Source organism: Protopterus annectens, chromosome 4.part0 (assembly GCF_019279795.1).
Source record: "Protopterus annectens isolate FY-2018-M chromosome 4.part0, PAN1.0, whole genome shotgun sequence".
Classification (NCBI taxonomy): domain Eukaryota; kingdom Metazoa; phylum Chordata; order Ceratodontiformes; family Protopteridae; genus Protopterus; species Protopterus annectens.
In genome coordinates this window covers 894,039,069-894,064,280 of record NC_056733.1, presented here as the reverse complement: position 1 = coordinate 894,064,280, position 25,212 = coordinate 894,039,069, and the positions used below count along the sequence as shown (strand labels likewise).

The 25,212-nt window shown below is 41.3% G+C and overlaps 1 protein-coding gene across 2 annotated transcripts in view; it reads left to right on the top strand.

The window, feature by feature from the left end:
* PISD (phosphatidylserine decarboxylase) overlaps positions 1-25,212 on the top strand; it is a 318,298-nt gene that overhangs the window by 150,368 nt on the left and 142,718 nt on the right. For both annotated transcript variants that reach the window (XM_044068852.1, XM_044068853.1), the window contains exon 3: positions 8,152-8,388. In XM_044068852.1, coding sequence (XP_043924787.1) covers positions 8,152-8,388 — 237 coding nt within the window. The remainder of the gene's footprint in view (positions 1-8,151; positions 8,389-25,212) is intronic.

Here is a 25,212-nt window from a genome sequence, read left to right as displayed (position 1 = left end):
GATAACACAGCAGTCATGTGGTATATTAACATGCGTGGGAGGACCAATTCTTAGCTATGCACTCTGTTTTTTCTACATTGGGAACAGGCCGTAGATGCAAACTGTCACTTCAATCTCTCTATATTCCTTCCTAGGACAGTATCCTTGCAGATTTCCTTAGCAGATCCAGGGAAGACCCTCATGTATGAATGGTGAACAGGGAGAACTTCCTAGACATAGTCTACAAGTGGATTATTCTCAAGGTAGACCTATATGCCTGCATTCACTGAAAGCATCTCCAAATGGTTTGCTCCAAGACTCATTGCCCTCTGGCCTGGGGGGACGGATGCCATGTCCTTTCTTTGGGAAGGGAGATTTCTGTATGCCACCCCCCACCTCTAATGCCAGCAATCTTGTTAAAAAGCCAGACTGACAAGGCAGAAATCTTGGTGATTCCCTTTTGGCTCAGGCAGCTTTGGTTCCCCTGTCTCGGTCATCTAGCCAGAGGTCATCACCACAAGTTACACTACATAGTGTATTTGATAAAGCACAAGGGGTCCTTGCGTCATCACAACCTCTCATCTCTCAGCCTGACAGTGTGAATGATTGGACCGTGATCCATTTCAAATACTAGTTTTCTTAGGATGTGCTACAGATTCTTTGCACGGCAAGGAAACTTACCAGTAGAAGGTGTTGCATATCCAAATGGAAAAAATATTCTACGTGGTGTTATTTCTCTCTTATTTGGGTGAGCTGTTAAGAGCTGGTCTATCCTATTCATCTATTAAGGCAAGTGTACCTCTAGACACTCCACTGCTTTCTAGACTTGAGGTAAAGCATTTGACAAGGGCATCCTTCATTTGAACCCACCTAGGAAAGCTATTCCTCCCTTGTTGGACCTAAACTTTGTCTTTGAAAAACTGACTCAGCTTCCTTGTGAACCAGTGGCTTCTGCTTTTCAAATTATGTACATGGAAAACCATTCTACTATTGACCCTTTCTTTTCAGCTAGAAGGGTTCCCGAGCTTCAAGCCCTTATGGCTTCCCCTTCTTCCCTTATTTTTCATAAAGGGCAGGGATTCTCTGAGAGCCATCCCCTCCTTTTTGCCTAAGTTTGTTCAGTGAGTTGTCCCTACACCAAGCCGTAAATCATCCCACCTTCTTCCCTAATCCTCCAAAACAAGAGTGAACAAATCCTTCATTCTCTAAATGGGGACAGGCAGCTCATATTCTACTTGGGTAAGACCAGAGACATTCACAGAACTGATGAGCTGGCTGTTTCCTTCCAGGAAGCCAAGTTGTGCAGCCCAGTGTATAAAGAAACTACTGCTAACTGGATTTCTAAATTAATTTCCTTTTGCTACATCCGCCATGGTAAATCCTTACCTTCAGTTAAAACACATTCCACTAGAGTGGTTCCCTCCTGTGGAGCCTTTTACCAGAGGAATTGATTCCAGAGCTATTCTGGAAGCAGCCACTTAGTCTTACGTGCACTTTCACTAAACATTACAAGATAGATGCTTTGTCAAGATCCAGAGCCTCCTTTGCCAGATCTGTCCGTCTGGTTTAATTGCAAGTCCCCCTATACCAGATCCATCCACTCTTCACCCATTTTAAGATTTGGGAATAATCCCAGTAATATTGGAATACTGGTAATAATCCCAACAATATTGGAATACAGCAGTGATCTAAGGAAGGACCTATTACAGTTATGTAAGAACTTCTAATCACTGTTACAGTATTCCTTCCCCACTGATTTCCTATGTATTGCCCTCTGTTTTCTTATTGACCAAGGGGGAGCAATTCTCTATTTTTCTCTCCTTTTAGCTGAACTTTTCCTGTTATGTTATCTCAGGTGTCTCCAGGTCTCTTGGCTTTTGAGACAGACTGAGGATGTCATGATCTTTTGTGTACTGTTATGCTCACGGGCTTGATCATACATCAGCTGTATGGCCGTATGGAAGTTTTTGGCTGTAGTGCTCCGACTGGATGTCCAGGTTATTTAGCACAATAACTCAGCAGTTTGAAATGCTGCAGAATTGATAGGTACAAAATCTAGTGTTATGGTAAGTTGTTACACTACTGTACTATTAGTGGATTCTGGAGATGGTCACAGTTGACTCCGGGGCCAGACAGGCTATCTGTTCTTCACGTGACGTTGAGAGTTTTATTCTCCTCACTTTCTGTTCCATCCTACACAACAGTCACTTTAACGGGCACATCCAGTATGTCAGATTTCCAGTGATGATTTTTCCAGTGCTATATGATTTTTTTGCTACAGGGTGCCATAATAATTTTGATTGACATTGGTATCTTGTGGTACATCAAGAGGTTTATTGACTTATTCTGGATGAGCACCACTTTCAGTACAGTGTGCTGCCATTTGGACCTCTGTATACACTGTTTACAGATGTATAATCCAAAGAAAACACTTGTCCTGGTCAGGAATGTAAAACATGAATTACGCTGTAGAAGACATTTCAAACGATAGTAATCACAAGATTGTTCAATAGCATTTGTGTAGTTGTTGAGCATGTCACCCCCCTTAATCACAGATTTCTGAAGTAGTCTGTGATTAAAAGGACAAAAGCACTAATGATTACTGATGTGTTTGCTGTGGTAGCCAAAGTCTTGTAAAAGGACGCCTGTCCTTTCCCCTACTTGGATGAGGGTCCTCTGATGGCCGTGCCAAGGGACTGCCTAATTACGTTCCTGGAGTGTGGACTGCTTTGTCTTCAGGCCCTTGGTGGGGCAGGATGTCAGTGTAAACCTGAAGTCCTTTCCATTCCCATTTCTGAGGATTATCTTCACTCACTGTGAAGCCCCTGTTGTTCATTTAAGGGGCCCATGAAGTCTGGAATTTGGCAGTTTGAGGACTCAGCAGATGCTCTGAACCTAAACGTTTTCATGCCTTTTGTGCTTAATTGCTGTGTTTTTCATGTTGTCAATTTTGCATGCCTAACCATAGGTTGTTGTAGATCAGTGTAAGGTGACCGAGGTTACAAAGATCTTGTGTGCTTACAGTTCTTTCTCCCAATGTCCTGTCACTTTTGCCAGGCCTTGGCGTGGTAGACAAGTTACACTAATCTCCAGGATGTCCTCACTTTCATGCAGCTGACTCTGTGGAAAGTTTTGCTAAGGGATGCTTCACTAGTAGGGTGTGGAGCACTTTAAGAGAATTGGTCTCCTTGGGAGACGTAGATTCATATGTGGCAGCTAGAGCTGCAGTCAGTGCTGGCTGTAAGGGCCTTCTAAGGGAAGCTGCTTCCAGGATCCCTCTAATTTGACCCAAAGTCTAGTCTATCGTGTAGTACATAAACAAGCAGGGACGTATGCTGTAGTGTACCGTCTGTATAGAGAGATGTTATGTACCTGGCAGTGGGCATTGACAGAGGAATCGTGTCCCAGCAGTTCACATTCTAGGTGAATTGAACATGCTGGAGAACTCAGCGTGCAGCTTCTCCAGGGTTCTGGATTCTGACATTGTATTTGGTCTGGATCTTTTAGAATGATGACAGTCTGAAGAGTGCCTTTTTCTTTCCTCTTGAGAACATCATTCTGTCCCTTTTCCACTGTGTACAGTGGAGTAAGGATGAGTTTGCACTGATGCATTCTCCATCCTGTGCAATAGAGTTAATTTTATCATGTCTGTGCATTCCCTTTGATTCTTTACCATTTTAGTGTATTCTAAGAAGAAACATGGTATACAGTCCTTGACATTCCATGAGGGCTGACAAGGTTTTGATTTCAGGTCCTTGGGTCCCTGGTGAGACAGGCATTGCTCCATGTGTTATCTAAGCTTGTCTGTCATAGCTGGAAGCATGCTCCTTTTCAAGGTCTTTGTCCTGCTGTAGACCCAGTGATCGCGCACGTCTCCCTGAGGGGGTGTTGAGGTGACCAAGTGGAAAAGGTTCTCCATTTAAACAAAATGCTGTTCAGTACCAGCTCTGTTAGTCGGTACACAAATGATTCTTAACATATCTGAGGTACTTCTATGATTTGGTTCTTCATTATACTCCCTTCAATGTGTATGTGCGACATGTCCAGCGTGTTCAATTCACCTAGAATGTGAACTGCTGGTACACTAGGATGGCTCACTGGTGCAGCGGTAGCATTGTTGCCTCACAGCAAGAGGTTCTCTGGTTCGATTCTGTGTTGGGGAGCCTTCTATGCAGTATCTGCATGTCCTCCCTGCGTTCGTGTGGGTTTTCTCCGGGTACTCCAGTCTCCTCCCACGTTACAAAGACATGCATCTGGAGCGTTTCTCCCAGTTGTTCGCTGAAAATCTGCTTTGTTCCAAGTCGGACTTTCCCAGTCAACAAAATGTTAAATAAAATAAGTAAATCTACCTTTCACTGCTTTGTGGAGGGCAGGATTTCTGGTACAGCACTACCCATGTTTGAAGATCTCCCTCCCCTTCATGGAATTTTAACTGTATGAGTGGCAGGATTACATGTGTGTGTGTCAGTTACACATGGTTTAGTGGCGTCACAGTTGACATTTTGAAAAACACTTTTCAGTGACCATTGTCTGCTCGCAGGACCTCAGAACTGTGAGGTATTGTCTAGGTTTTCATTTTTGAGAGAGAGATTCATGCTGCTCTTCATACTTTCAACAAACTGGACCTTTGCTGTAAGTGACTGGTACCTTTTGTACATTAACGATTCAGCATTGTGAACCTTAGGCCTTTTGGTTACCGTTTTCTTCCTTCCACCTTGTTGGGTTTGCTACTTGGGATTTTGCCCAGTGACATACACTTCAACCTCTGAACATTAAAAGTCATAGCAGTGGTCTTTAAAGATCATAATAGATGGTCCAAAAGAGAGGAAACCCTCCAACACAAGACTGAAGCAAGCTCCTTGACACTGTTGTGCAATTACTTGCATATAAACATTCTAAACACTTTCATTTAAAGGGCCACAACTGCTTAAACAAATCAGTCACCCAAATGGACTTGCTTTTAAATTAATGAATGTGGGCTTTTATACTGTTGGATTGTGAATGGGCCAGTAGTGCAAAGCAGCTAGAAACCTGCTGTCCTATTAGTCCATTTTTCTAGCTCCACTGGGCTACTGACCTTTTCAGTTAGCAAACAGCGTAATGCAAATTGAGGCTCACTCTGTTTTAGTCAATTTTTCTAGCTATACTTTGCCATTGATTCATTCAGAGGACCAATAATACAATGTAGCCTGAAGCCCTTGGTAAGACCATTCACTCCTTTTGGCATTCATAATCTCCTCTCATTATCTCTGCAATGGAGCCAGAGAAGGTGCGCAAATCAGACTAGCTAAACAACCATGTAAAACGATGCTAAACTCAGAACACTCCACTGAACGCAGAGTGAATGAGAGGTATACATAAGCATAGCCTCTGCAAGAATGACCCTAATGAAATGTAACAGACACGTTTTTAATGTAGTAGTTAATTTACTAGCAGCCTCTCTTTGGTGAGTCCCAAATACCTTGCACTGTCCAATTACGTCTGCATGGACCTCTCCATCTAACCTCAGCTGTTGGAGCTTGGTGTAAATTTGAGAAGTACTTAAACATGTTCTACTTATCAACCATGTAGGAGTGAAATCTTTTTTACTTTTTTCTGGATTTGCAAGAAGGTGAGACCAAGGTGGGCACACTACTGTACTGCAGAGTAAGACTACATTACATGTGTTGGTTTAGTGTGTGTGTGTGTGTGTGCGTGTGTGTGTACATGTGCTTGCCTTGGGCATGGGAACTTCAAAGGAAAAAAAATGGCAAATTGGAAAGCAAGAGGAGATGAACCCAATCACATACCCACCATCAAAGGTACCTTCATCAGATTGAGTCATATAGTTAGAATGTATGTACTGTCCTTTGAGGTACACTGATTAATTTCTATAAGTCTATTAATTATTGGACAATTTTGCAAGCAAAATAGGCTTAGAATAATAACACAGTGTTTTAGTTGACAAGTTGAAAAAAACACAAAGCGAGCTGCAGTGGCAGTAACTTTAATAACATGAAATTTTTCACTGCCACAGATTTAGAAGCTGTTTACAAGAATATTAACACAGGACAAAGTTGATATTGGAAAGTTTGGTAGCCATATTTTCACGTAGAAGCCTGGTAACAAACTGTGCCTTTACATTTCTAAGTAGAGGCACGTGAGCCAATTATATATTTTTAGTTTCTAGTAATGTATTTTCTAAAGATCAGAATGCAAAACATAACAGGATTTATGCACAGCCAAAGCACTAAGTAAAACCATGGTCTGCTTTCCACAAAATGTATGATGTGTATGTAAATAAGGTTGCCATAAAGTATAGAATCTTTCTTGGGCTCTCAGCTGATGCTTTCAGGGAGCAGTGCTTGTGAATCAGGGCTGTGCTGCCTGCTGTATGCCAAGACAGACACCTAGTGGTTCCTCTGGATATATATAACAGGGGAAAGTGAAAAATGTCTTAAGCATTGTGTATCCCTGCAAGGCAGGATTCAAGGAGATTGATGGTAACCGTAGCTGTTAAGGAGGCAGGGATGTCTCAGCAAAACCAAGGACAAGTCCAGACGTTATCAGAGACACATATAAGATACTATAGCAATAACCCACGCTTGGGTGTGGGTAATGCAGGATTTACCCACAGTTGGTGTGGTTCGCCCTCGGGACCAAACGAAGACAACCGTGGGTAAATCCCGCATTACCCACACCAAGAAGTGGGTTATTGCTATTATACTATAACATTATTTAAGAAAAGAAATAATTACTTTTCTTAAATAATGGCATTGTATAATGCCTCTTTGCTGCCCATCCGCAGCTGTCTGGCATCCGCGGCAGTTCTGATGTACTGCGCATGCCTACGCAGTACATCAGAGCTGTGGCCAAAAGCAACGGAGAAACAAGCTCTCTGTTGCTTTTTACTGTTTTGCTATGTTAAATGGGTTTAACATAGTGAGACAGCTTTAAAATAAGCAGCGGAGTAAGTTGCTTATTTTAAAGCTGTCTCGCTATGTTAAACTCATTTAACATAGCAAACAGTTAACGGAGATCTGCTTTCTCCGCTGCTTTTGTCTCGCTATGTTAAATGGGTTTAACATAGCGAGACAGTTTAAAATAAGCAACGGAGATCTCCGTGCTTATTTAAAATTGTCTCGCCATGTTAAACCCACTTAACATAGCGACAGGTTTAAAAACCAACGGAGAAAGCAATATCTCCGTTGCTTTTTACACACTGTGTCACTATGTTAAAGGAGTTTAACATAGCGAGACAGCTTTAAAAAAAGCAACGGAGATCTCCGTTGCTTTTTTTAAACCTGTGCCGCTATGTTAAACTCTTAACATAGCGAGACAGTGTTTAAAAAAAAAAAAAAAAAGACTTATACTAATGGAAAAAGTCCGGGCGACCGGACCTTTTTACATTAGTACAAGTCGATTTACAACGTGCACGCTGGCCAATCAGCGTGCACGTTTTGGAATATTAATGGGGGTCATGGTATAATAGTGCTGTTAACATGAAACATTAATAGAATAATAGAATGTGAATCAGTGACCATTTTCTGAAGTAAAGCCTGCATCTCTAGTAATAGTCATTATTTATTAAATGTAGTTCATGTTTTCCCCAAATGTCACCAGTCTGAGGATGGATTAAGAGGAACAGAGCTAAAACCTGAGTCCAAATCAGGGACTTCCCTGAAAATCGGGGACAGTTGAGAAGTATGGGCATAGCCCAGTGGTGTTGAACGCAAAAAACAAGGAAAATATCGTCTGACATGGTTACATCGTAACAACTGGTACACTTTACCCAAGTTATTGTTGCATACATGATTATAAAATATTGTTTGTAGTTAAAATATCATCAGCTTTCCAAGTGGTTGAATTTGTTGTTGTTTTAAAGAAAACAATATTGCATTTTTTTGCTGAATCAAGAAACCTGGCCTTGTTTTTAAGAATGATATTGATTTGTATGTATGCTTCACTTGTTTACGTAATTTTTTGATGTTTACGGTTTTAAAGTTTAAAATAATTTTTTTCAATACTGAAATATTTATCTAAAGCTCTATGTAGAAGTTAACTGTGTGGCAAAGAAAGGCTGCTCATTTTTAAATAAATTGGTCAATTTAAGATGTCTCCTCATGTTTTATTTATTTATGCATTTTGAGAGGATCCTACTTGCTAATAGACGTGGTATGTCACTGTTGGCAGGTTACTCTATATAAATCCATCCCAACACGGTTGTTATCACGAGCATGGGGGCGTATAAACCAAGTAGAGTTGCCTACTTGGCTGCGGAAGCCTGTTTACAGCCTTTATATCTGGACTTTTGGAGTCAACATGAAGGAGGCGGCAGTTGAAGATTTACATCACTATCGTAACTTAAGCGAATTTTTCAGCAGGAAGTTAAAACCTCAAGCACGGCCTGTCTGTGACAATCACTGTGTGGTAAGTTAATGTTAACTTTCTGGGTGTACGCAAAAAAAATAAATAAATAATAATTAGCATTGTCAGTACTGAATGCCATCTTATGTTATATATTTATTTTGTTTACATTAGAATTGTGACTTTGCATTTTGCAGATCTCTAGTTAAAGGAGATCTCTAGTTAAAGGTTAAAAGGCATGACTGCCATTTATGAGTCCATATCTAATTACTGAAAAGCAATATACGGAAAGCCATAATACTTGATGCACACCACTGAAATGTTAAAATGAAAATGCTTACTCCTACACGGGCAGAGAGATGTCATGGGAGCACCACTTATTGCCATCTGCATTTGATAACAGCAACACTAAACAGACTTCTGTGTTGGCTGTAAAAAGTCACTTTAATCCTCCTAGAAATAAGGAGACAAGATCTTGGCACATATGTTATATATTTATATTTGTTACCGGGGTACTGCACTGATCTCAGTGGACCCCAGGTGAATAGGATCACATAAAGAATGAACAAAACTTATTTACAGGTTGAAGAATGTGCTAAAAATGTATATGCATATTTACAGATGCAAGAATATTCTACAACATTTAGTTCAAGAAGCAGTTCACAGTGTCAGAACATGAATGGAAAATGGAATTATGTTTAGCAGAGAATCCGTAATGACTGAGATTGTGTGTGCTACAGGGACAGCAGCATGCCATTATATACAGAGGAATGAAGACATTGGAAGAGGTCAGTGTGAATAGTTGCAGGAAAGGATACCATGGAGAGGAGGTAGAGAAATGGCGAGAGGCATACAGAGGAAAGAGTAGAAAGTCGAAGAAGTGAGAGAGATGTGAAGAGAAGAGGGAAGTAGGGTATATGAGCGGCAGTAAGTGAGGGGCTGATGAGATAAGGAAGGATGCTATAGGGATAAAGCGGTGTGAAAACTGCAGGGTTAATGTAACTTGACCTGAGTGAATGCAGCTGCACTTTGCTTGAGCTGTTCTGTATCCACCACATCAGCACCATGGTCACACATAGTAAAGGGTCACCTGCAGATATCCACAGCCATATCAACAGAGTGCTCACACATGGTAAAGTGTCAACACAAGATGTCCACTACCATATCAGCACTATAGTCACACATAGTAAAGGGTCACCAAGGGGGTACATAGCACACTGTCTAATACCTCAAATTTCATGAGCAAAATAGTAGTGTCATAATAATTAGTGACTCTGTTGTCAGGCCCACTGATTCCACATTCACAGGACTGGACAAAGACAGGGTTACTGTTGGCCTTCTTTCTGGTACCAGGATCTATGACATCATAAGGGTTCTGAAGTCCCTCTCCAAGGACAAATGTAATTACAGTTTAATGGCAGTCCATGTGGGTGTGAATGACATGAGCATAAGCAGAGGGGACATGCAGAGAGACATTCTGGATCGCACCAGGCATGTGTCCACTGCAGGCAAGTCATGGGCCGGAATCCTTTCTTTGCCCAGAATAATATCTTTATACAAAGAAAGATACGATTGGCTCCAACAGTTGGTGTTATTCTTGGAGAGTCCAGTGTTAGTGTGCAGCAAGGTGATTGACAGTTCAACTTGCTTCACCAAAGATGGTCTGCACTCATTCCATGGCTTCCATATACTGGCTAAAGATTTTACTGCCCCATACTGCATTTTTTAGACAGAGTCTGGATAATAGGCAAAGCAGATGTCATTGTAGCTATTTCCATCCCTAAGCTGGTCTATGTCAAGCTGACTGCTCTCAGTTAACTGCAAATTGCCTTATCTTGAGGCACTCCTAGAATATGAACGAACACACACACACACACACACACACACACACACACACACACACACACACACACACACACACATCCATCTACACAGTCACTCACTCGTGTTTGTGTTGCTACTGAGACTTGGTTTCATTTTGAAGATGTCACTCCCTCCATATCTTGGTTTTGCATCTACCATGTATTCAGGCCTGATGGAAATGGTGGTACTGTTTCCATGTTTGTCAATGACCACATCACCTTTAGACAGGTTTCAAGAGACCCACACACTGAATTCATTGAACTCCAACATCCCATGAACAAGACAAACTATCAATTTATAGCCTGCTACTTGAGAATCTCCTTGACCCCAATGACCACATAAGATTCTGAAGTATACTTGAAGAAAGTACAGTTGTGTATACTTACCATAAATGTAGATGTTCGAGTGTATTCACTTGTTGCAGTCATTACATTTGGGTTATCTGCTTGCAGTAGCCCTCAGTCGGCCTGATTAACAAAGTTTTGGGTCCTGCGTCAGTTGCTGTCCCTTCTTCCATGATGTCAGGTCATCAGGGGTATAAAGCATGCAGCCGACCCCATTACATCACTTTTTCTTTTCCCACATGTCAGATGGCCCCCTAATGGGAAGCAATTAAATATATAAATACAAGGATATACCTCCAACAAAAAAGTAAATACACCAAAAAGCTTTTAGAGCATAGTAAGTGAGAGTAGAGGTATAGCCAAAAGAAGAAAGGGGGCTGGAGGGAGGGTAGCCAGGACTGCAATAGTGAATACACTCAAACATCTACATTTATTGTAAGTGTACACAACTGTACTATGTTCTTCGTGTTTCACTGTTGCAGTCATTATATTTGGGTAGAGTCCCAAAGCTAAGGTTGGGAGGAGGAATTTAAATAGAATTAGGACCAGCTATAAGGCCCTGCAAGACTGCAGTGGCAAAACCAGCTCTGGATTTAGAGAAAATTGACAAATGATAATGCTTGGAGAAGGTACGTACAGACAGGTAGCAGCTTCTAGGATGTCCCTAGTAGGGACGCCCCTGAGAAAGGCTGTAGAGGTAGATGCAGCCCTGGTTGAATGGGGTCTGATGCCCTGTGGGATAGGTTTTCATTGGTGCTAATAGCAGAAATGAATGCAGCGGCCTATCCATTTTGAAATGGTTTGTTTTGAAGTAGCTTTCCCCTCTGTCCCTGCAGCAAATGCCACAAGCAGTTGTTCAGATTTCCTTTGAGGTTTAGTCCTGTCCAAGTAGAATCTAAGCTGTCTGTGCACAACTAAAGAGTGCAGTATCCATTTCCCTTTGTTCTGTGGGTTAGGAAAGAAGGTAGGCAAATGAATGGACTTATTGAGCCACACTGGATACCACCTTGGGCCTGTAGGAGGGATTGGTTCTGAAGGACACCCTGTCCACATGAAAGATGATGAAAGGACCTGTAATTCAGATACCCTTCTTGCAGAAGTGATTGCTAAAAGGGAGGCTGTTTTCCAGGAAAGAAACTTTAAATCTGCAGTAGCAACTGGCTCGAAAGGAGGAAGAGTGAGTTTCTCCAAGACAAAGTTAAAGTCCCAGGCTGGAGTTGGAGCTCTCCTGGGTAGCCTTAAATTCTGGCCCCTCTGAGGAACTGCTTGAGCAGTGGGTGAGAGAAGAGGGGAGGCTCTGTGTTATAATGAGCTGAAATGGCTGAGGCATGAATTTTGATGGAGGAAAAGGACAAGCCCTTATGAAGCATCTCAGTCAAGTATTGTAGAATCTGAGGTAAATTGGGCACTGCTGTGTTCATCCCTTGAGACTGGTTCCAGCATAGAATCTTTTCCATTTTGCAACATAAGATTTTCTAGTACTAGGCCTCCTTGCCTCTAAAATGATATCCATCACTGATTTACTGAGGCATGGTAAAGGAGAGATTAGGTAATTAGCCAGGCTACTAGGTTTAGGGTTTGCAACTGAGGGTGCAGAAATCTGGTTCTCCTGCTAAGACAACAGGGAAGGAGTCGGAGGCAGGTGCCATGGAGCCAAGTGTGACACACTGCGCAAGAGTGGGTACCAGTGTTGGCGAGGCCAGTCTGGTGCAATTAAAATTGTCCTTGGCTTGTCCTGTTTGATCTTTAATAGTACCTTGGAGAGCAGAGGCAAAGGAGGAAAGGCATAAACTGATAGGTTTTTCCAGCTGAAGGATAGAGCATCCACTTTCCAAGCTAGCGTGTGGGGAAATCCTTGTGCAAAATCTGTCCAGTTGATGGTTCTGGGTGGAGGCAAACAGGTCTGTATCTGGGTTCCCCCATTTGCTTGTCAACATGTTGAAAATCCTTGGTTCCAGTTACCACTCGTGTGGGTCCATGAGGTTTCTGCTTAGTCCGTCTGCCAGTGTATTTAGTTTTCCTGGCAGGAACTGAGCTTGTAGATTCACTTGGTAGCTCGAGGCTGTGTTCCACAATGCTATGGCTAGTCTGCAGAGGGGATAAGAATGTGTATCCCCCTGCTTGTTTATGTACCACATGACAGTGGTGGTGTCCGTCTTTACCATTAGTTGTCCTGGAAGAATGTGGTCCTTGAAGGCTGTCAGAGCATTCTGTACAGCTAACATTTCCTTTTGATGTATGTGCAGGTGCATTTGACGTGGGTTCCATTTGCCCTGAATGCACTTCCCTGCCAGGTGAGCCCCCACATGTATAGTCTGATGCATTTGTTATGATTTGGGCAGCAGGGGGTAATGTGAATGGTAGTCCCCTGTTCTGGTGGCAGGCCACTGCTCACCAAAGGAACTCTAGGCGTAGGCAAGGTATGATAGGACTCCTTGCTTCTAGATCCTGTGAATGTTGATACCATAGGCTTTTGAGATACCATTGTAGTTTCCTCATATGCAGCCTTGCATATGGAATTAGAAGAGTGCAGGAGGCCATGAACCCCAAGGCTTGCAGTATTTGCCTTGCAGATAGCTGGGTTTTTGTGGCCACTTGTTTGAAGTAGGTTGTCAAATTAATCCGTTTCTCTGGCATGAGGAAAGCCATCTGGGAAGTTGTATTCAAGCTTGCTCCCAGGAATATAATTTGTTGACCAGGTACCAGGTGTGATTTCTTTTTGTTCATGGTGAACCCCAGGCAAGTCAGTACCCTTTGAACAAAGGCCAGATGATTCAAAAGAATGTCCTGGCTTTCTGCCTGAATTAGACAATCGTCCAGGTATGGGTATATTTGAATATTTTTTTGCCTGCAAAATGCAATGACTGGAGCTAGGCACTTTGTGAATACCCTGGGCGCAGTAGATAAGCCAAAGGGCAGTGCAGAGAACTGATAGTGCATGTAGCCTGCTTTGAAGCATAGGTATCTTCTGCAAGACTCCCTGATAAAAGAAGCATACCTGCACATCCCTAAGTCTAGTGTTACCAACCATGCATCTTTGCCTAGCATAGGAAGCAGCTGGTGAAGAGTCAGCATCTTGAATTTTTGAATCACCAGAAAGGTGTTTAGAGTAGAAAGGTCCAGGATAGAACGCCATGTATTGCCTTTTCTGGGTACCAGGAAAAGTCTCGAATAGAAACCTTGTCCCTTTTCCTCTTCTGGTACCAACTGAATAGCCCCCATGTTTAAAACAGGGAGTACTTGATTTTGGGCCTCTGCCCACTGATTTGGGGGTAGATCTGGCCACCCGCTTGGTGTTGGTAACGTGTGGAAGTGAAATCTGTATCCTTGAACACTATATTTAAAACCCATTTGTCCTGGGTAATGAATTCCCAGTTTTTGGCCAGCAGACCAGTCTTTCCGCCTAAAGGAGCATTCAGTTGGGAAGTGCTTGGAAGTTTTAAAAGCAAGTCATTGAGACAGTTTTCCATAGGGGGGAGTCTTACTACTCCCAGATTTGGGTGCGGAAACCCCCCACTGCTTAGTCTTGTGTGTCTCTTGGGACTGAAACCTGGGGTTTCTGCTGTGTCTAGGTTTGGCTTGAGAAGACCTGGAAGGGGCTGGAAAGGACCAATTTTTAGAGGGCCAGTGCCTACTAAATCTAGGAGGCTGAACTTGTAAGAAATCTTTAACAGTTTGCATAGATTTAGCTTTATCTTCCATCTTTTTAAGAACTTCCTCAGCCATGTTGCCAAACAGGCAGTCCTGATTTAAGGGAGCATCCAACAATTTATCTTTAACATGATCAAGCAAAGATTGCTCCGTAAGCCAAGCATGCCTTCTGAGCACAGACCCAGTAACAGCAGCCCTGCAGAAGGTCTCTAATGAATCAAATCCACATTTCAAAGTATGTTTTCCAACCTGTTCAGCAGAATGCATTAAATCCTGTAATTCTTTATTTTCAAGACAGTCAGGAATCATCATCATTTTCTGTTTGAGCAGTCCAATAACATGTTGTTGATACTTTAACATATGAAACTGGCAGTTTAAAGCCCTAATGCAATTGCAGCTGAAAGCCCTCCAGGTGTAGCATCTCTAGTAAGGGTCGAAAATGTATGTAACTTTGTGGCGTTAAGCTTTTGGATTTGTGACTGTTACAATTGGGTTTCAGACCTTTATTTGGATTTCCTAGCAAGCTTTTCGTTTTGTTTTTTTTAAAGCTTGCACATCCATCGGTTGTTTGGTTAAAGCCCTAATGGCCAAGGTTGCAGAAGTGTAAACCTTCTTACCCCATCTGTCCAGCACCCTGGAGCCTCTATCAGAGGGGGTAGGATTTTTAGCAGTAGAAGTCTTAATGCCCTTGGGTCCCAGTGAAATAGTCTCTGGATCCGCAATAGGATTTTTAAAAAGGAACTTGTGTGAATCAGGAACCCTGTAATATCTGTCAGGTTTTCTGGGAGCTGGAGGCAAAGAATCAGGGGCCAAACTAGATTCTGAAAATGCATCATCAACAATGTCTAGTACAGGAAGTATAGCTAAAGGCCTATGCTGAGGCAGGAGTAAGAAATCCCTAAGCCTCTTTTTTGAATCGGAAAAATCCTGGCTTTCCCAGTGGAAATGCTCCCTTAGAGTATGTAAGGTTTCCCCAAAAGAAAAATCCTCTGGTGGGGAAGCAGAGGGAATAGAGTCCTCTGCATCAGAATCCTCATAAGTGGGTAAGGACAAATCCAGGTCATCAGAAGAATCAGAATCCTGGTCAGAAGATTCATAAACAACTTCAGTGCTAGGTTTCCTTAGAAGGGGGAGGCTGGCTTCCCCTGATTAGAGTTATATGATCTTCAACCATTCTTATTTGTTTTTTAGGCATAAGAGGCCTGAACATGTGGCCTGGGCGTCGGTTTCTTAGGCATGGTTTGAGATTTTGGCCTAAATGAAGAAGGAGGCGTCCGTTTAATATGCAAGTCTGTAGGCCTGAATATACCCTCAGAAGCTGGTGCCTGCACAGCGGCTCTGGACCCATCCAAGGTAGAGACATCCGCAGGTTCCACAGTTGAAGCATCTCACGGCATACCGGACTCCCAGTGGGTCTCAGTAGAGGCCTCTGAGTCAGAAGTAGTGGCTATCAGGGGTTGCGAAAGCGCCTCACTGAGTACCGGCGAACTGGCAACTGGCTTAGGAGAAGCATCATCGGCAGCTTTGGACCTCGGCGGCCTGTCTGTCTTTATCTTTGTGTTTTTTTCAAAATCCTGGTAGTCGGATGGTTAACCAACGACATTTCTGGATAATTAAACCAAGAACAGAAATATTTAGAGGTGAAAATATACCGATGACGGATAGTGCGCTGATTAAATAAAGCACAAAACCGACAGCAAGGTACGTCGTGATCAGGGCCTAGGCAAGGAATACAGTACAAATGAAAATTTTTGTGAGGTATTTGCTTTCTACAATTAATGCAATTATTAACTTTTACTGACATCGGAAGGAGCAAGAAGAAGTTTCCCCAATGGGGTACTTAGCTTTAGTTGAAGACTTCAGTTCTGAAACTCAAAAACGAAAATTTCAGGAGTCTGCCTATCGGCACTTGCAAACTGCTTCTGCTTCGAGCACCGCACGGCAAGAAAGACTGATGTAATGGCATCGGCCGCATGCTTTATACCCCCTGACAACCTGACGTCATGGAAGAAGGGACAGCAACCGACGCAGGACCCAAGACTTTGTTAATCAGGCCTAGTGAGGGCTACTGCAAGCAGATAACCCAAATGTAATGACTGCAACAGTGAAACACGAAGAACATCTACCTTTTGCCAAAAATGCCTTTGTAATGGGAGATTTCACTACCTCTCAATAAAGTGGAACACCTGCATCTTCAAAGCTGTATACGTCTAAAGATTCTTAACAGATAGTTATTGAACCAACTAAAGCATATAATGTTCTAATGTAATTACTACATGTACCTCCCCCTTGTACTTTCTCCATCCCTAATTAAATCTGACCTTAAACTTAAATAATCTTATCTTTTAATATTTTAAAACTCCTGCAGTCAGTAATTCTGAATTCAGAGATTTCAAACAGACAAACCTCATCAAACTCTATGATGAGTTATTCAAACTAATTTTTAATTTCACCAAACCTGAGAATGACACAGCTGCTCTTTATCTAAAGAAATTCTTCTCCCACATAGTATCGCCATCTGGCCTTTCCTTCTAGAGTCAAATGTAACGTGATATTTAAGAATCAGTCATCCAGGTGTTCCACCAGCTTAAATACAAGATCTAAAATTCCTCATATTAGACACTACTTTAAGAATATTAGTAAGGTATTAAAAGGTGCTAATAGGACTAGTTAAGCAAATCATGAACTTAAATTTAGCTTTTGAAGTCAAAGATAAATATGTACTCCTTTGCTTACATTAGGAATGTAAGAAATGACACCCAGCAACTTTGTGAATCAACCCCAAATGGCAGCACCTACTCATACTGAGAAGTCATTACAAATATTTTAAAATTCTAATTTAGTGCATACTTTATCCCTGAATCCTAAATACCTCTGTATATCACAAAGGAACACCTACTGAAGGTGTTCTCTAAAACCAAAAGTAGTATTTCTATGGGGCCTGATAAATTATCTCAGTTTCTAATAAATACTGCCAAATGTGCCCCTATTGAGTCTGTCCTTAAACTGTTTAACCAAACTTGGCCACAGGATTTATCCTCTATGTATAGCAAACCGCAGTGGTGGAATCCACATAAGAATGGTCCTGTAACAAACCTTGGAAACTTACAGACCTATTAGCTTAGCTAGTCTAACTTGTAAAGCCATGGAATGCATTACATCTGACCTCATAAGCTATGATAACAAAACCTTATCAGGCTAGGTCCGCATCAGCTTGGCTTGTCATAGGGAGATCCTGTGTTTTTAGTTTAGTTGATGAGTTTGAGAAAGTCACATAGGCTGTTAACAGTGATCATTCTGTTCATAGAGCGTACTAGAAGCTGGCCAAAGCATTTGGCTGTGTACCCCATGCTGGCATTGGAAATGCACTGAGTGCCTTAAAAGTAGACCCATACATGGTGATGCAGTTATCCAGCTGGCTGAAAGATGAAAAGCACACAATTAAAGGAAAACTCCACCCTAGAACTAAAAAAATATGACATTCTCCTTATGCTGGCTTGTGCGGGAACATCGGCAATTTCTCATTACTTCATAAGTGTGCCTTCTGTGATCTGCCAGTGTTTGGCCAGACTACATCAGTATTCCATACAACACAGAAACTCATGTACTGCTAACCTGTATGAACACTTCCAAAGGTGTGTGCATTTGACAGTTACATTTTATGTACTCTGTCTAGGGTACTTCCACCTGTGTACTGTGTGTATGTCTGGGCCCACATTCATGGCATGTCCATCTTTCAGATGGTGATACATTACATCCAAACAATGAGTATTGATGACTGCTGGATTGGATCTTGCTGGGATGCATTGTGGTTGGCCATGTAGTTGTCGGAACATGGCCCTGTCATCAGCAGTACTGGCCACAGGCCACCAGGACATGACCCTCCATGCCTACATGCTGACCACTTCCAGACAATATATGACACAACAACTGAACGCACAGAGCCCTGCATATTGTATATGTGCAACAGTGTATCCTGCTAACTGGGCCCACTCAAGTACTCCGTGCTCCATTGTTATTAAACCCATGCGTACATGTTGCTACATTTCTACATAGGATGGGGGGGGGGGGGGGGGGGCACACCAGGCTAGTGTACACATCTGCTATGACTGTACTGGTATTTCAGGTACTCTGTTCGCTTCCATTTAGTTTTGTATTCTGACCTATCATGCAGACTACAGGCATATTAGTGGGGTACAGATTTTAGGTTTTATTGACCTACATTTCAGTTACAGACTTCTTACCCTTCAGAACTGACATCCAACTGCCTGGCCTGTTCTCTGTCTGTGTAGGTGTGGAGGGGGGCTGTTCTCCATTGCCATCAATTGGAGGCCTTAGCGACCTTTCTTTGTGGTCACCTACACCTGTCCAGTTGGCTGTCACTGTCGGGTATGTGAGCTCACTGACATGCATGTGTGCTCACTGACATGCATGTGAGCTCACTGACATGCATGTGTGCTCACTGACATGCATGTGTGCTCACTGACATGCATGTGTGCTTCCTGTGCAGACACATTTGGCCTACCACATGTCCTGCAGTGGGATTTGTCACCTTGTCTAGTACTGCCTGCTTTGTTGACACCAGTATTTGTTATAGATTTCATGATGCCCATATAGGTGTCCACTATCTGCTGCCATCCCATTCAGCCACCCAATTCCCTTGCATGCTCACATCCATACCATAGATACAAGTAACAACGCATACTACTCTAGTCATAGTTTATAGTAGTTTGCTGGGCTGCTGCATGTGTAATTGTCTGATTCTGATAAATTTCACCTGCCAGCTATGCTAATTCTCCTTGATTACCTTCCTACTGCTGTTTTCCCCTTCCTATGACCCTACCACAACCTTTTGCATCAGATATTCCAAAGTCTAACTATTCATTAAAAATACACACTAAAACCCTTTTGCTTATCTGATAAAGACTTCCAAACTCTATACTCTATAATCTATCCCATCAGGACTTGGGGATGTCTGAGACTCCATAGACTGTAAGGTAATCTCCAAGTGTAGTACCTCTGTTAGCTCTGCGCAGCTTTGGGGTGCAGTCATTGATTGGCATGCCAAATGGGCCGGGATATCCAGGAAGAGTGACAGGCATGCAAATTCGCATGTCACTTTGTGTACACTGCTAAATGTTCATTAGCACAACGAACTCCATCCTATGATAAATTCTTACTTTTTCAGGGGGGCAAGCCCCCCTGCACCCCCTTGTGGGGATGCTGAGCCTCCCACCCCCCCACGTCCTTGCAAGCACATGTCCTTCAAGCCCCTAAAATGTAATAGTATCGTTTAGAGAAATGGTGTGAACTCTGCCCGATTAACTGACTGAATTGTGATTTCTGCAGACATTTTTAGTTTTATGTCCCTAATAAAACATTTCCTTTTTGGTACTGAATGAAGTTTTATGTCCCTAATACAACATTACATTAATGTCATTTGGGTTGCTTTCGGCACAGATGCTGAATATTACTTAACGTCCAGTCTGCACACTGAATAATCATACTGCTGCTGCCTCCACAGGGATGGAGGTGTGTTTGGGGCGGGTTTTGCTACTGCGCATCCTGGAAGGTGCTACAATTGGAGATTACAGACTGTAATGCCATATTTAATTCACTCAGTCATTTTTTTCTGTAACCGAACATTTTCTTATTGAGAAAATTTATCAACATTACCATTGTGTCGGAGGTACCAGAACTGAAGAAAAAAATAAACATATTCTTCCACTACTGCAAGAAAGTCACTTTGTTTAGTGACTAAAACCCCTCCGTTTTTTTTTTTTACAAGAAGCATCTGTATTAAATTATCATTTATGACATAAGCAATCATATATTTATGTAATTGAAAACAAACCATATTGACATAGTCTTAGTTGCAAGTGTTTTGCATCACAGACCGTATTGACTTAATTTTAGTTGCAAACATTATACATCACTTGTAATCTACCCAATCATTCCGTCAAGCATTACATAGCTCATTCAAATCCTGCTCTTACAGTTCCCATTTTTTCTTATGCAATTTGCTAATTTGCTCCTACCTTTTCCTACAGGTACCAATTACAGTTGTTTTATCTCTTACTATATTCATTACTTCTGGTACAGTTTTTTTAAACTTTGATTTCCATATATTAGTAATTGCTTTTTGGCAGTCCCCATAATTAGACTCAGCAAGGCCTTACTATGTATAGGCAATTCCAATTCTATATCATAGCTCAGAAAAATCATTTCTCTAGTTACAGCAATTTGCTTACTCAGTATCTCTGACAAAGTAGCCTGCAGGAAACATTTAAAGTCTACCGATTCATTACACTCCTAGAAAATATGTTCCTAATTAACTTTCTTCCCTATCACACCTCCAACATTTTCTGTCTACCTGAGAAAAATATTATCTGTAGTCTACACTGAGTATAAAAATATCTATGTAAATATTTCCAAGCAAAAATCCTAAATCTTCTGAACTGTGTTGCATATTTGGGAGACAAACATATAGACCCCCATGGTTACTTTGAGAAGTGCGTATCCAAGTTGTATTCCCAATCGTTTCTAATCTCCTCTGACAGGTCTATATTATTATATTGAATGGGAAGAATGCCGAACGCTCATATGAGCGAAAATGCACAAGAGCGAACTTGATATTGTGGGGGGCTGTGCCCCCCTCACTCCCTCCCCCCCACTAAATATATATTCCAGTTCTGAGGTCTCACTACAGTGAGGAAAAGGGCAAATATTCCAATCCTCACTGTACTGCAACCCCAACAAAACAAGTTAGTTCTCGTGCGTTTTCGCTCATATGAGAGTTTGACATTCTTCCCATTCAGTATAATAATGTAGACCATCCTCTGACTGATTCTTATAGTTATCATGCAGTATTTTGTATGGTCTATCAATTGTTTCTTTTTTAACAGCAGCTTCTGTTCTAGATTCTGCTAAAAACTCTACCAGTGCTGGTCTTTCATTTAAGACCCCCTATTTCTTTCGCTTTGCCTATACTCTTGTGTTTAAGTAAATCATTGAAAAAAAAAATATTTTTAAGATTACTTAGCAAAGGAGCTACTCATATTTAGAACCTTGTACTACACACTGCTAATTTATGCATTAACATTTTTGTATTTTCTGTTTTGTCATATCCTCCCATAATGTTTGTTGAATAGAACATTCAGTGTAACTACCACTCACTATCGCATTAATTGTTGTATATATGCATTCTGTTTGCCATTTTAACAAGCCTGTATCATGTGCAATATAATCGTGTCTTTATTTTTTATTTAATTTTAAACACCGCCATTCATTCCAGGAACTATTAAAGGGAACCAATGACAAATGATGTACCCACTAATGACTCACTTTGTCATTCCAGTCCTGTGACTGGGAAACCCAAGTAATTAATCTTCTGATACCCTTACCATTTAGAATCACATTATTATCAACTCCAACAGAAAACTATACAGTTATATGGTTTGAAAGAGGAGCATGCAACAAATCTACTGAAAATAAAATAAAAATACTCGTAATAACCTTGTCTAAGCTTTCATTTTAACCTCTTCCCAATAGACCCTTTCTTCATTAGAACTACCCTCACCTTCTACTCCTTCGCAACCCTACTCTTCACCACCCCCTTCATCTTCCACAGAACAAATGGTCTCCATGTCTTCAACAAGTACATCTTGAAGAACACTGTCATTGTCACAGTTCCATCTACAAGTTGACCATTATGCAATTCTGCTTCTTTAATATGCTTAACTTCAGGGCAGTAAAAACATAAATGACCAAATATTTACAATGTTTGCACACCTTATCACAAAAAGCCTTATTATCTCCAATATCTCCAGAATAAAATGTTTTCTGTTATCATAATCATGAATTAAGTGTGAATAAGACCTACTGAAAAAATCAGGGCTTAGGTTGGCCAGAGTGTATTACATATGCCCTCTTTCCTGCAATAATAACTACAACAGAAGTGTGCTGTAAAACACTGCAAAGGAACCCAAACTTTGCAAGCACCATTCCAAACATGTTTTAAATCATACAGTTTAGAAATCTCATACACAGAAGCACTCCTTAATTAAAAGTACTGTCCATCTCATCCTTTTGAAACTGTACATGTAACTTACTTTAAAAGTCATTTTATAGGACTGAAAATTATAAAGCTTCCAAAGAGCATAACTTCTTAAGTGAACATTTATGTAAAAAATTTCAGCTACTGACACAGATTTAAAAGTTGAGCTGTAGAAAAGAAATGAAAAGAAATTCAAAAGAAGTCAGCTGAATCTTGCATTCATAAATTTTGGGGAAATTAAGAAAAAGCATAATGTGCAGTTTCTAATGTTAAAGCATAGGCATAGGAGTCTTAGCATCCTTGCATCTAGCAGATAATGAATACTAGTCTGAGCACATCAGTAGTAAAAGCAGTTGTGCGAGGTTAAAGTATCACAAAAAAAAAAAATAGCTGAAATTGTGTGCTAATCATGCCTACCCTTTTTACAGCAAGCCAAACTAGAAAGCAAACAGGTATTATGCAGAGAATACGCAAGTACCATCCTTTTTTATCACAACCAGATTGTAAATCAATGGATAATACGTAAGCACCAATGTCCTTACTGTCAAAAACGTTTTTAAGAGCAATGTGGAAAATCTGTCCCAATTTTGTGGGTCACTTTCCACCAACGTGAATTATTATTATTTCTAAACAGCAGAGCGCAAAAGAGTCCTTGTGTGTGTAACAAATCCAAATTAGTTTAATAACATGGCGTTTGTATGCTGACATAGAACACAGACAGCAGAAGGAAGTAAACGGCATGAAATGCAGACTGGTGTTGGAGGCAGGGTGAAACATGTAACAGAAAGAAAATGCCAACTGTGAATAACCGTATGCTTTTTTGGATCAAACATGCAGAATGAGCAAGCTAATCCACGGAGCAATCCACATCTGCACCCAACAGAGAAAAACTCAATGACCGCTGTAACACGATCTGTGTTTTTTGGAACATGCCCCTTTTCCCAACTTTGTCTGAAAAACAAACCTGAAATCATCTGTTAACAGCATGCTACCACCATCATTTCACTTCATTACCAATGCCATGCTTTATTATTTTCCATATGGATTAAAAACTTGCTTATACATACAAAGTTTAGCACAGCCACTTTCTCTGTGTCTGTATTTTCCTTCTCTTAATAATGCAGCTGTATGACAGCAGCCATGGAAAGGCAAGTGTGCATCTGTGCTGCACGGCAAACAGGTACAAGATTTCTTAATTTGTTCCTGAAAGGAATGTAAATGTTTGGGCCAGTAGTAAGGACTTTCAAAAGCACCTTGAAGTGTTCCGACAGTAAAGACATCGGTACTTACATATTATCCATTGATTTACAATCTGGTTGCGATAATATGCAAGTACCAAAAGGATTAAGCAGAGCCGTTACTGTTCTGTGCCTCGTGGTTGGGGATCGTTCATGGGAAGTAGCACTGCACATTTACCTTTTGTACACAATGGTAGGGCTATTGAGTAACGAGTTTAGGTTATGTGCATTTGGTGCTAGCATACTAGAAGCAGATGAACAGAACAGCAAACCAACAGTACTAATTTCCACATAAAGAAGGGACATCATTTTATATGCAGGAGGCAATAATGGTATAAACTTACCAAGCACTATTAACCAATTTCTGTGTCCAGCAACTTTGCCTGCAGCTTTGCAAAAGGCATTTCTTGTTGCAATGAAGTTTTTAATCTGGAAGGAAACAGTGGACGTAAGAGTTTAACAACAAGATGTTCTTCGTGCTTCACTGTTGCAGTCATTACATTAAAGTAATCTGCTGGCAGGTTGCCCTCAGTTGGCCTGAATTCCAAAGTCTTGGATCCTGCGTCGGTTGCTGTCTCCTCTTCCATGACGTCAGGTCGTCAGAGGTATAAAGCATGCAGCCAACACCATTTTCTTTAGTCTTTCTTGCCGCGCAGTGCCTGAAGCAGAAGCATTTCGCAAGTGTCGCTCAGCCGACTACTGAAATATTCGAGTTTGAGTTTCAGAACCGAAGTCTTCATTAAAGCTAAGTACCCCATTGGGGAAACTTTTTTCTTGCTCCATACCGATGTCAGAAAAAGTTAATAATTGTATTACTTATGGGAAGCAAATACATCATAAGGATTTCCATTTATACTGTATTCCTTGCCTAGGCCCTGATCACAATGTGCCTGGCTGTCAGCTTTGTGCTAGATTTAACCAACGCACTATTAAGTGTCTGTATATTTTTGCCTCAAAGTATTTTGGAAACCGATTTAACTACCCAGAAATGTCGTCGGATAGCAATCCGACTACCAGAGTACATAAACGCAAAGAAAAGGACAGAGAAAGGCAGTCGAAATCCAAAACCGACGAGGAAGCTTCTCCTAAGCCAGTCACCGGTACTCAGTGAGGCACTTTTGCAGCCCCTGATACGCGCTACCTTCGAGTCGCAGGCCTCTACCGACACCCATATGGAGTCTGGCATGCATATTAACTGTCATCAATAGACCAATATATTTGTCTAATCTTATTTTAAACATTTTTTAGCTAATATATTTCACTGGTAACCCATTCAACAGCCTAGGCACCCTCTGTGTAGCACACTGGCCTATTTTATAGTTTATTACATTAACTTTAAAACAAAAACAAAGGCCTCTGTCTCTTAATCCAGAGCACTGTGGAATTATCAATCACCCAATTCCAACTTTCCTTTATTGTCAGATCATGGACCACACTGCATTCTAAACAAAGCTTTCTCCTAACACACACACACACACACACACACACACACACACACACACACACACACACTCACTCACTATGTGCAACTTTACATGTTTTAGCCTATCAATATGGCAGCTCTTTAACTGTACTACTCCTTTTTGTATAAAGTCTTTGTAATTCTTCCAGAATTTTGATTTCACCCAAAGTAAGAGAGCAAATACAGAGATTACATTCTATAATTGGCCTAACTGTGGACTATACAGTACTGTTCCTATATGGTGGTCAAAGGAGATGGAATCATCCATTGTGG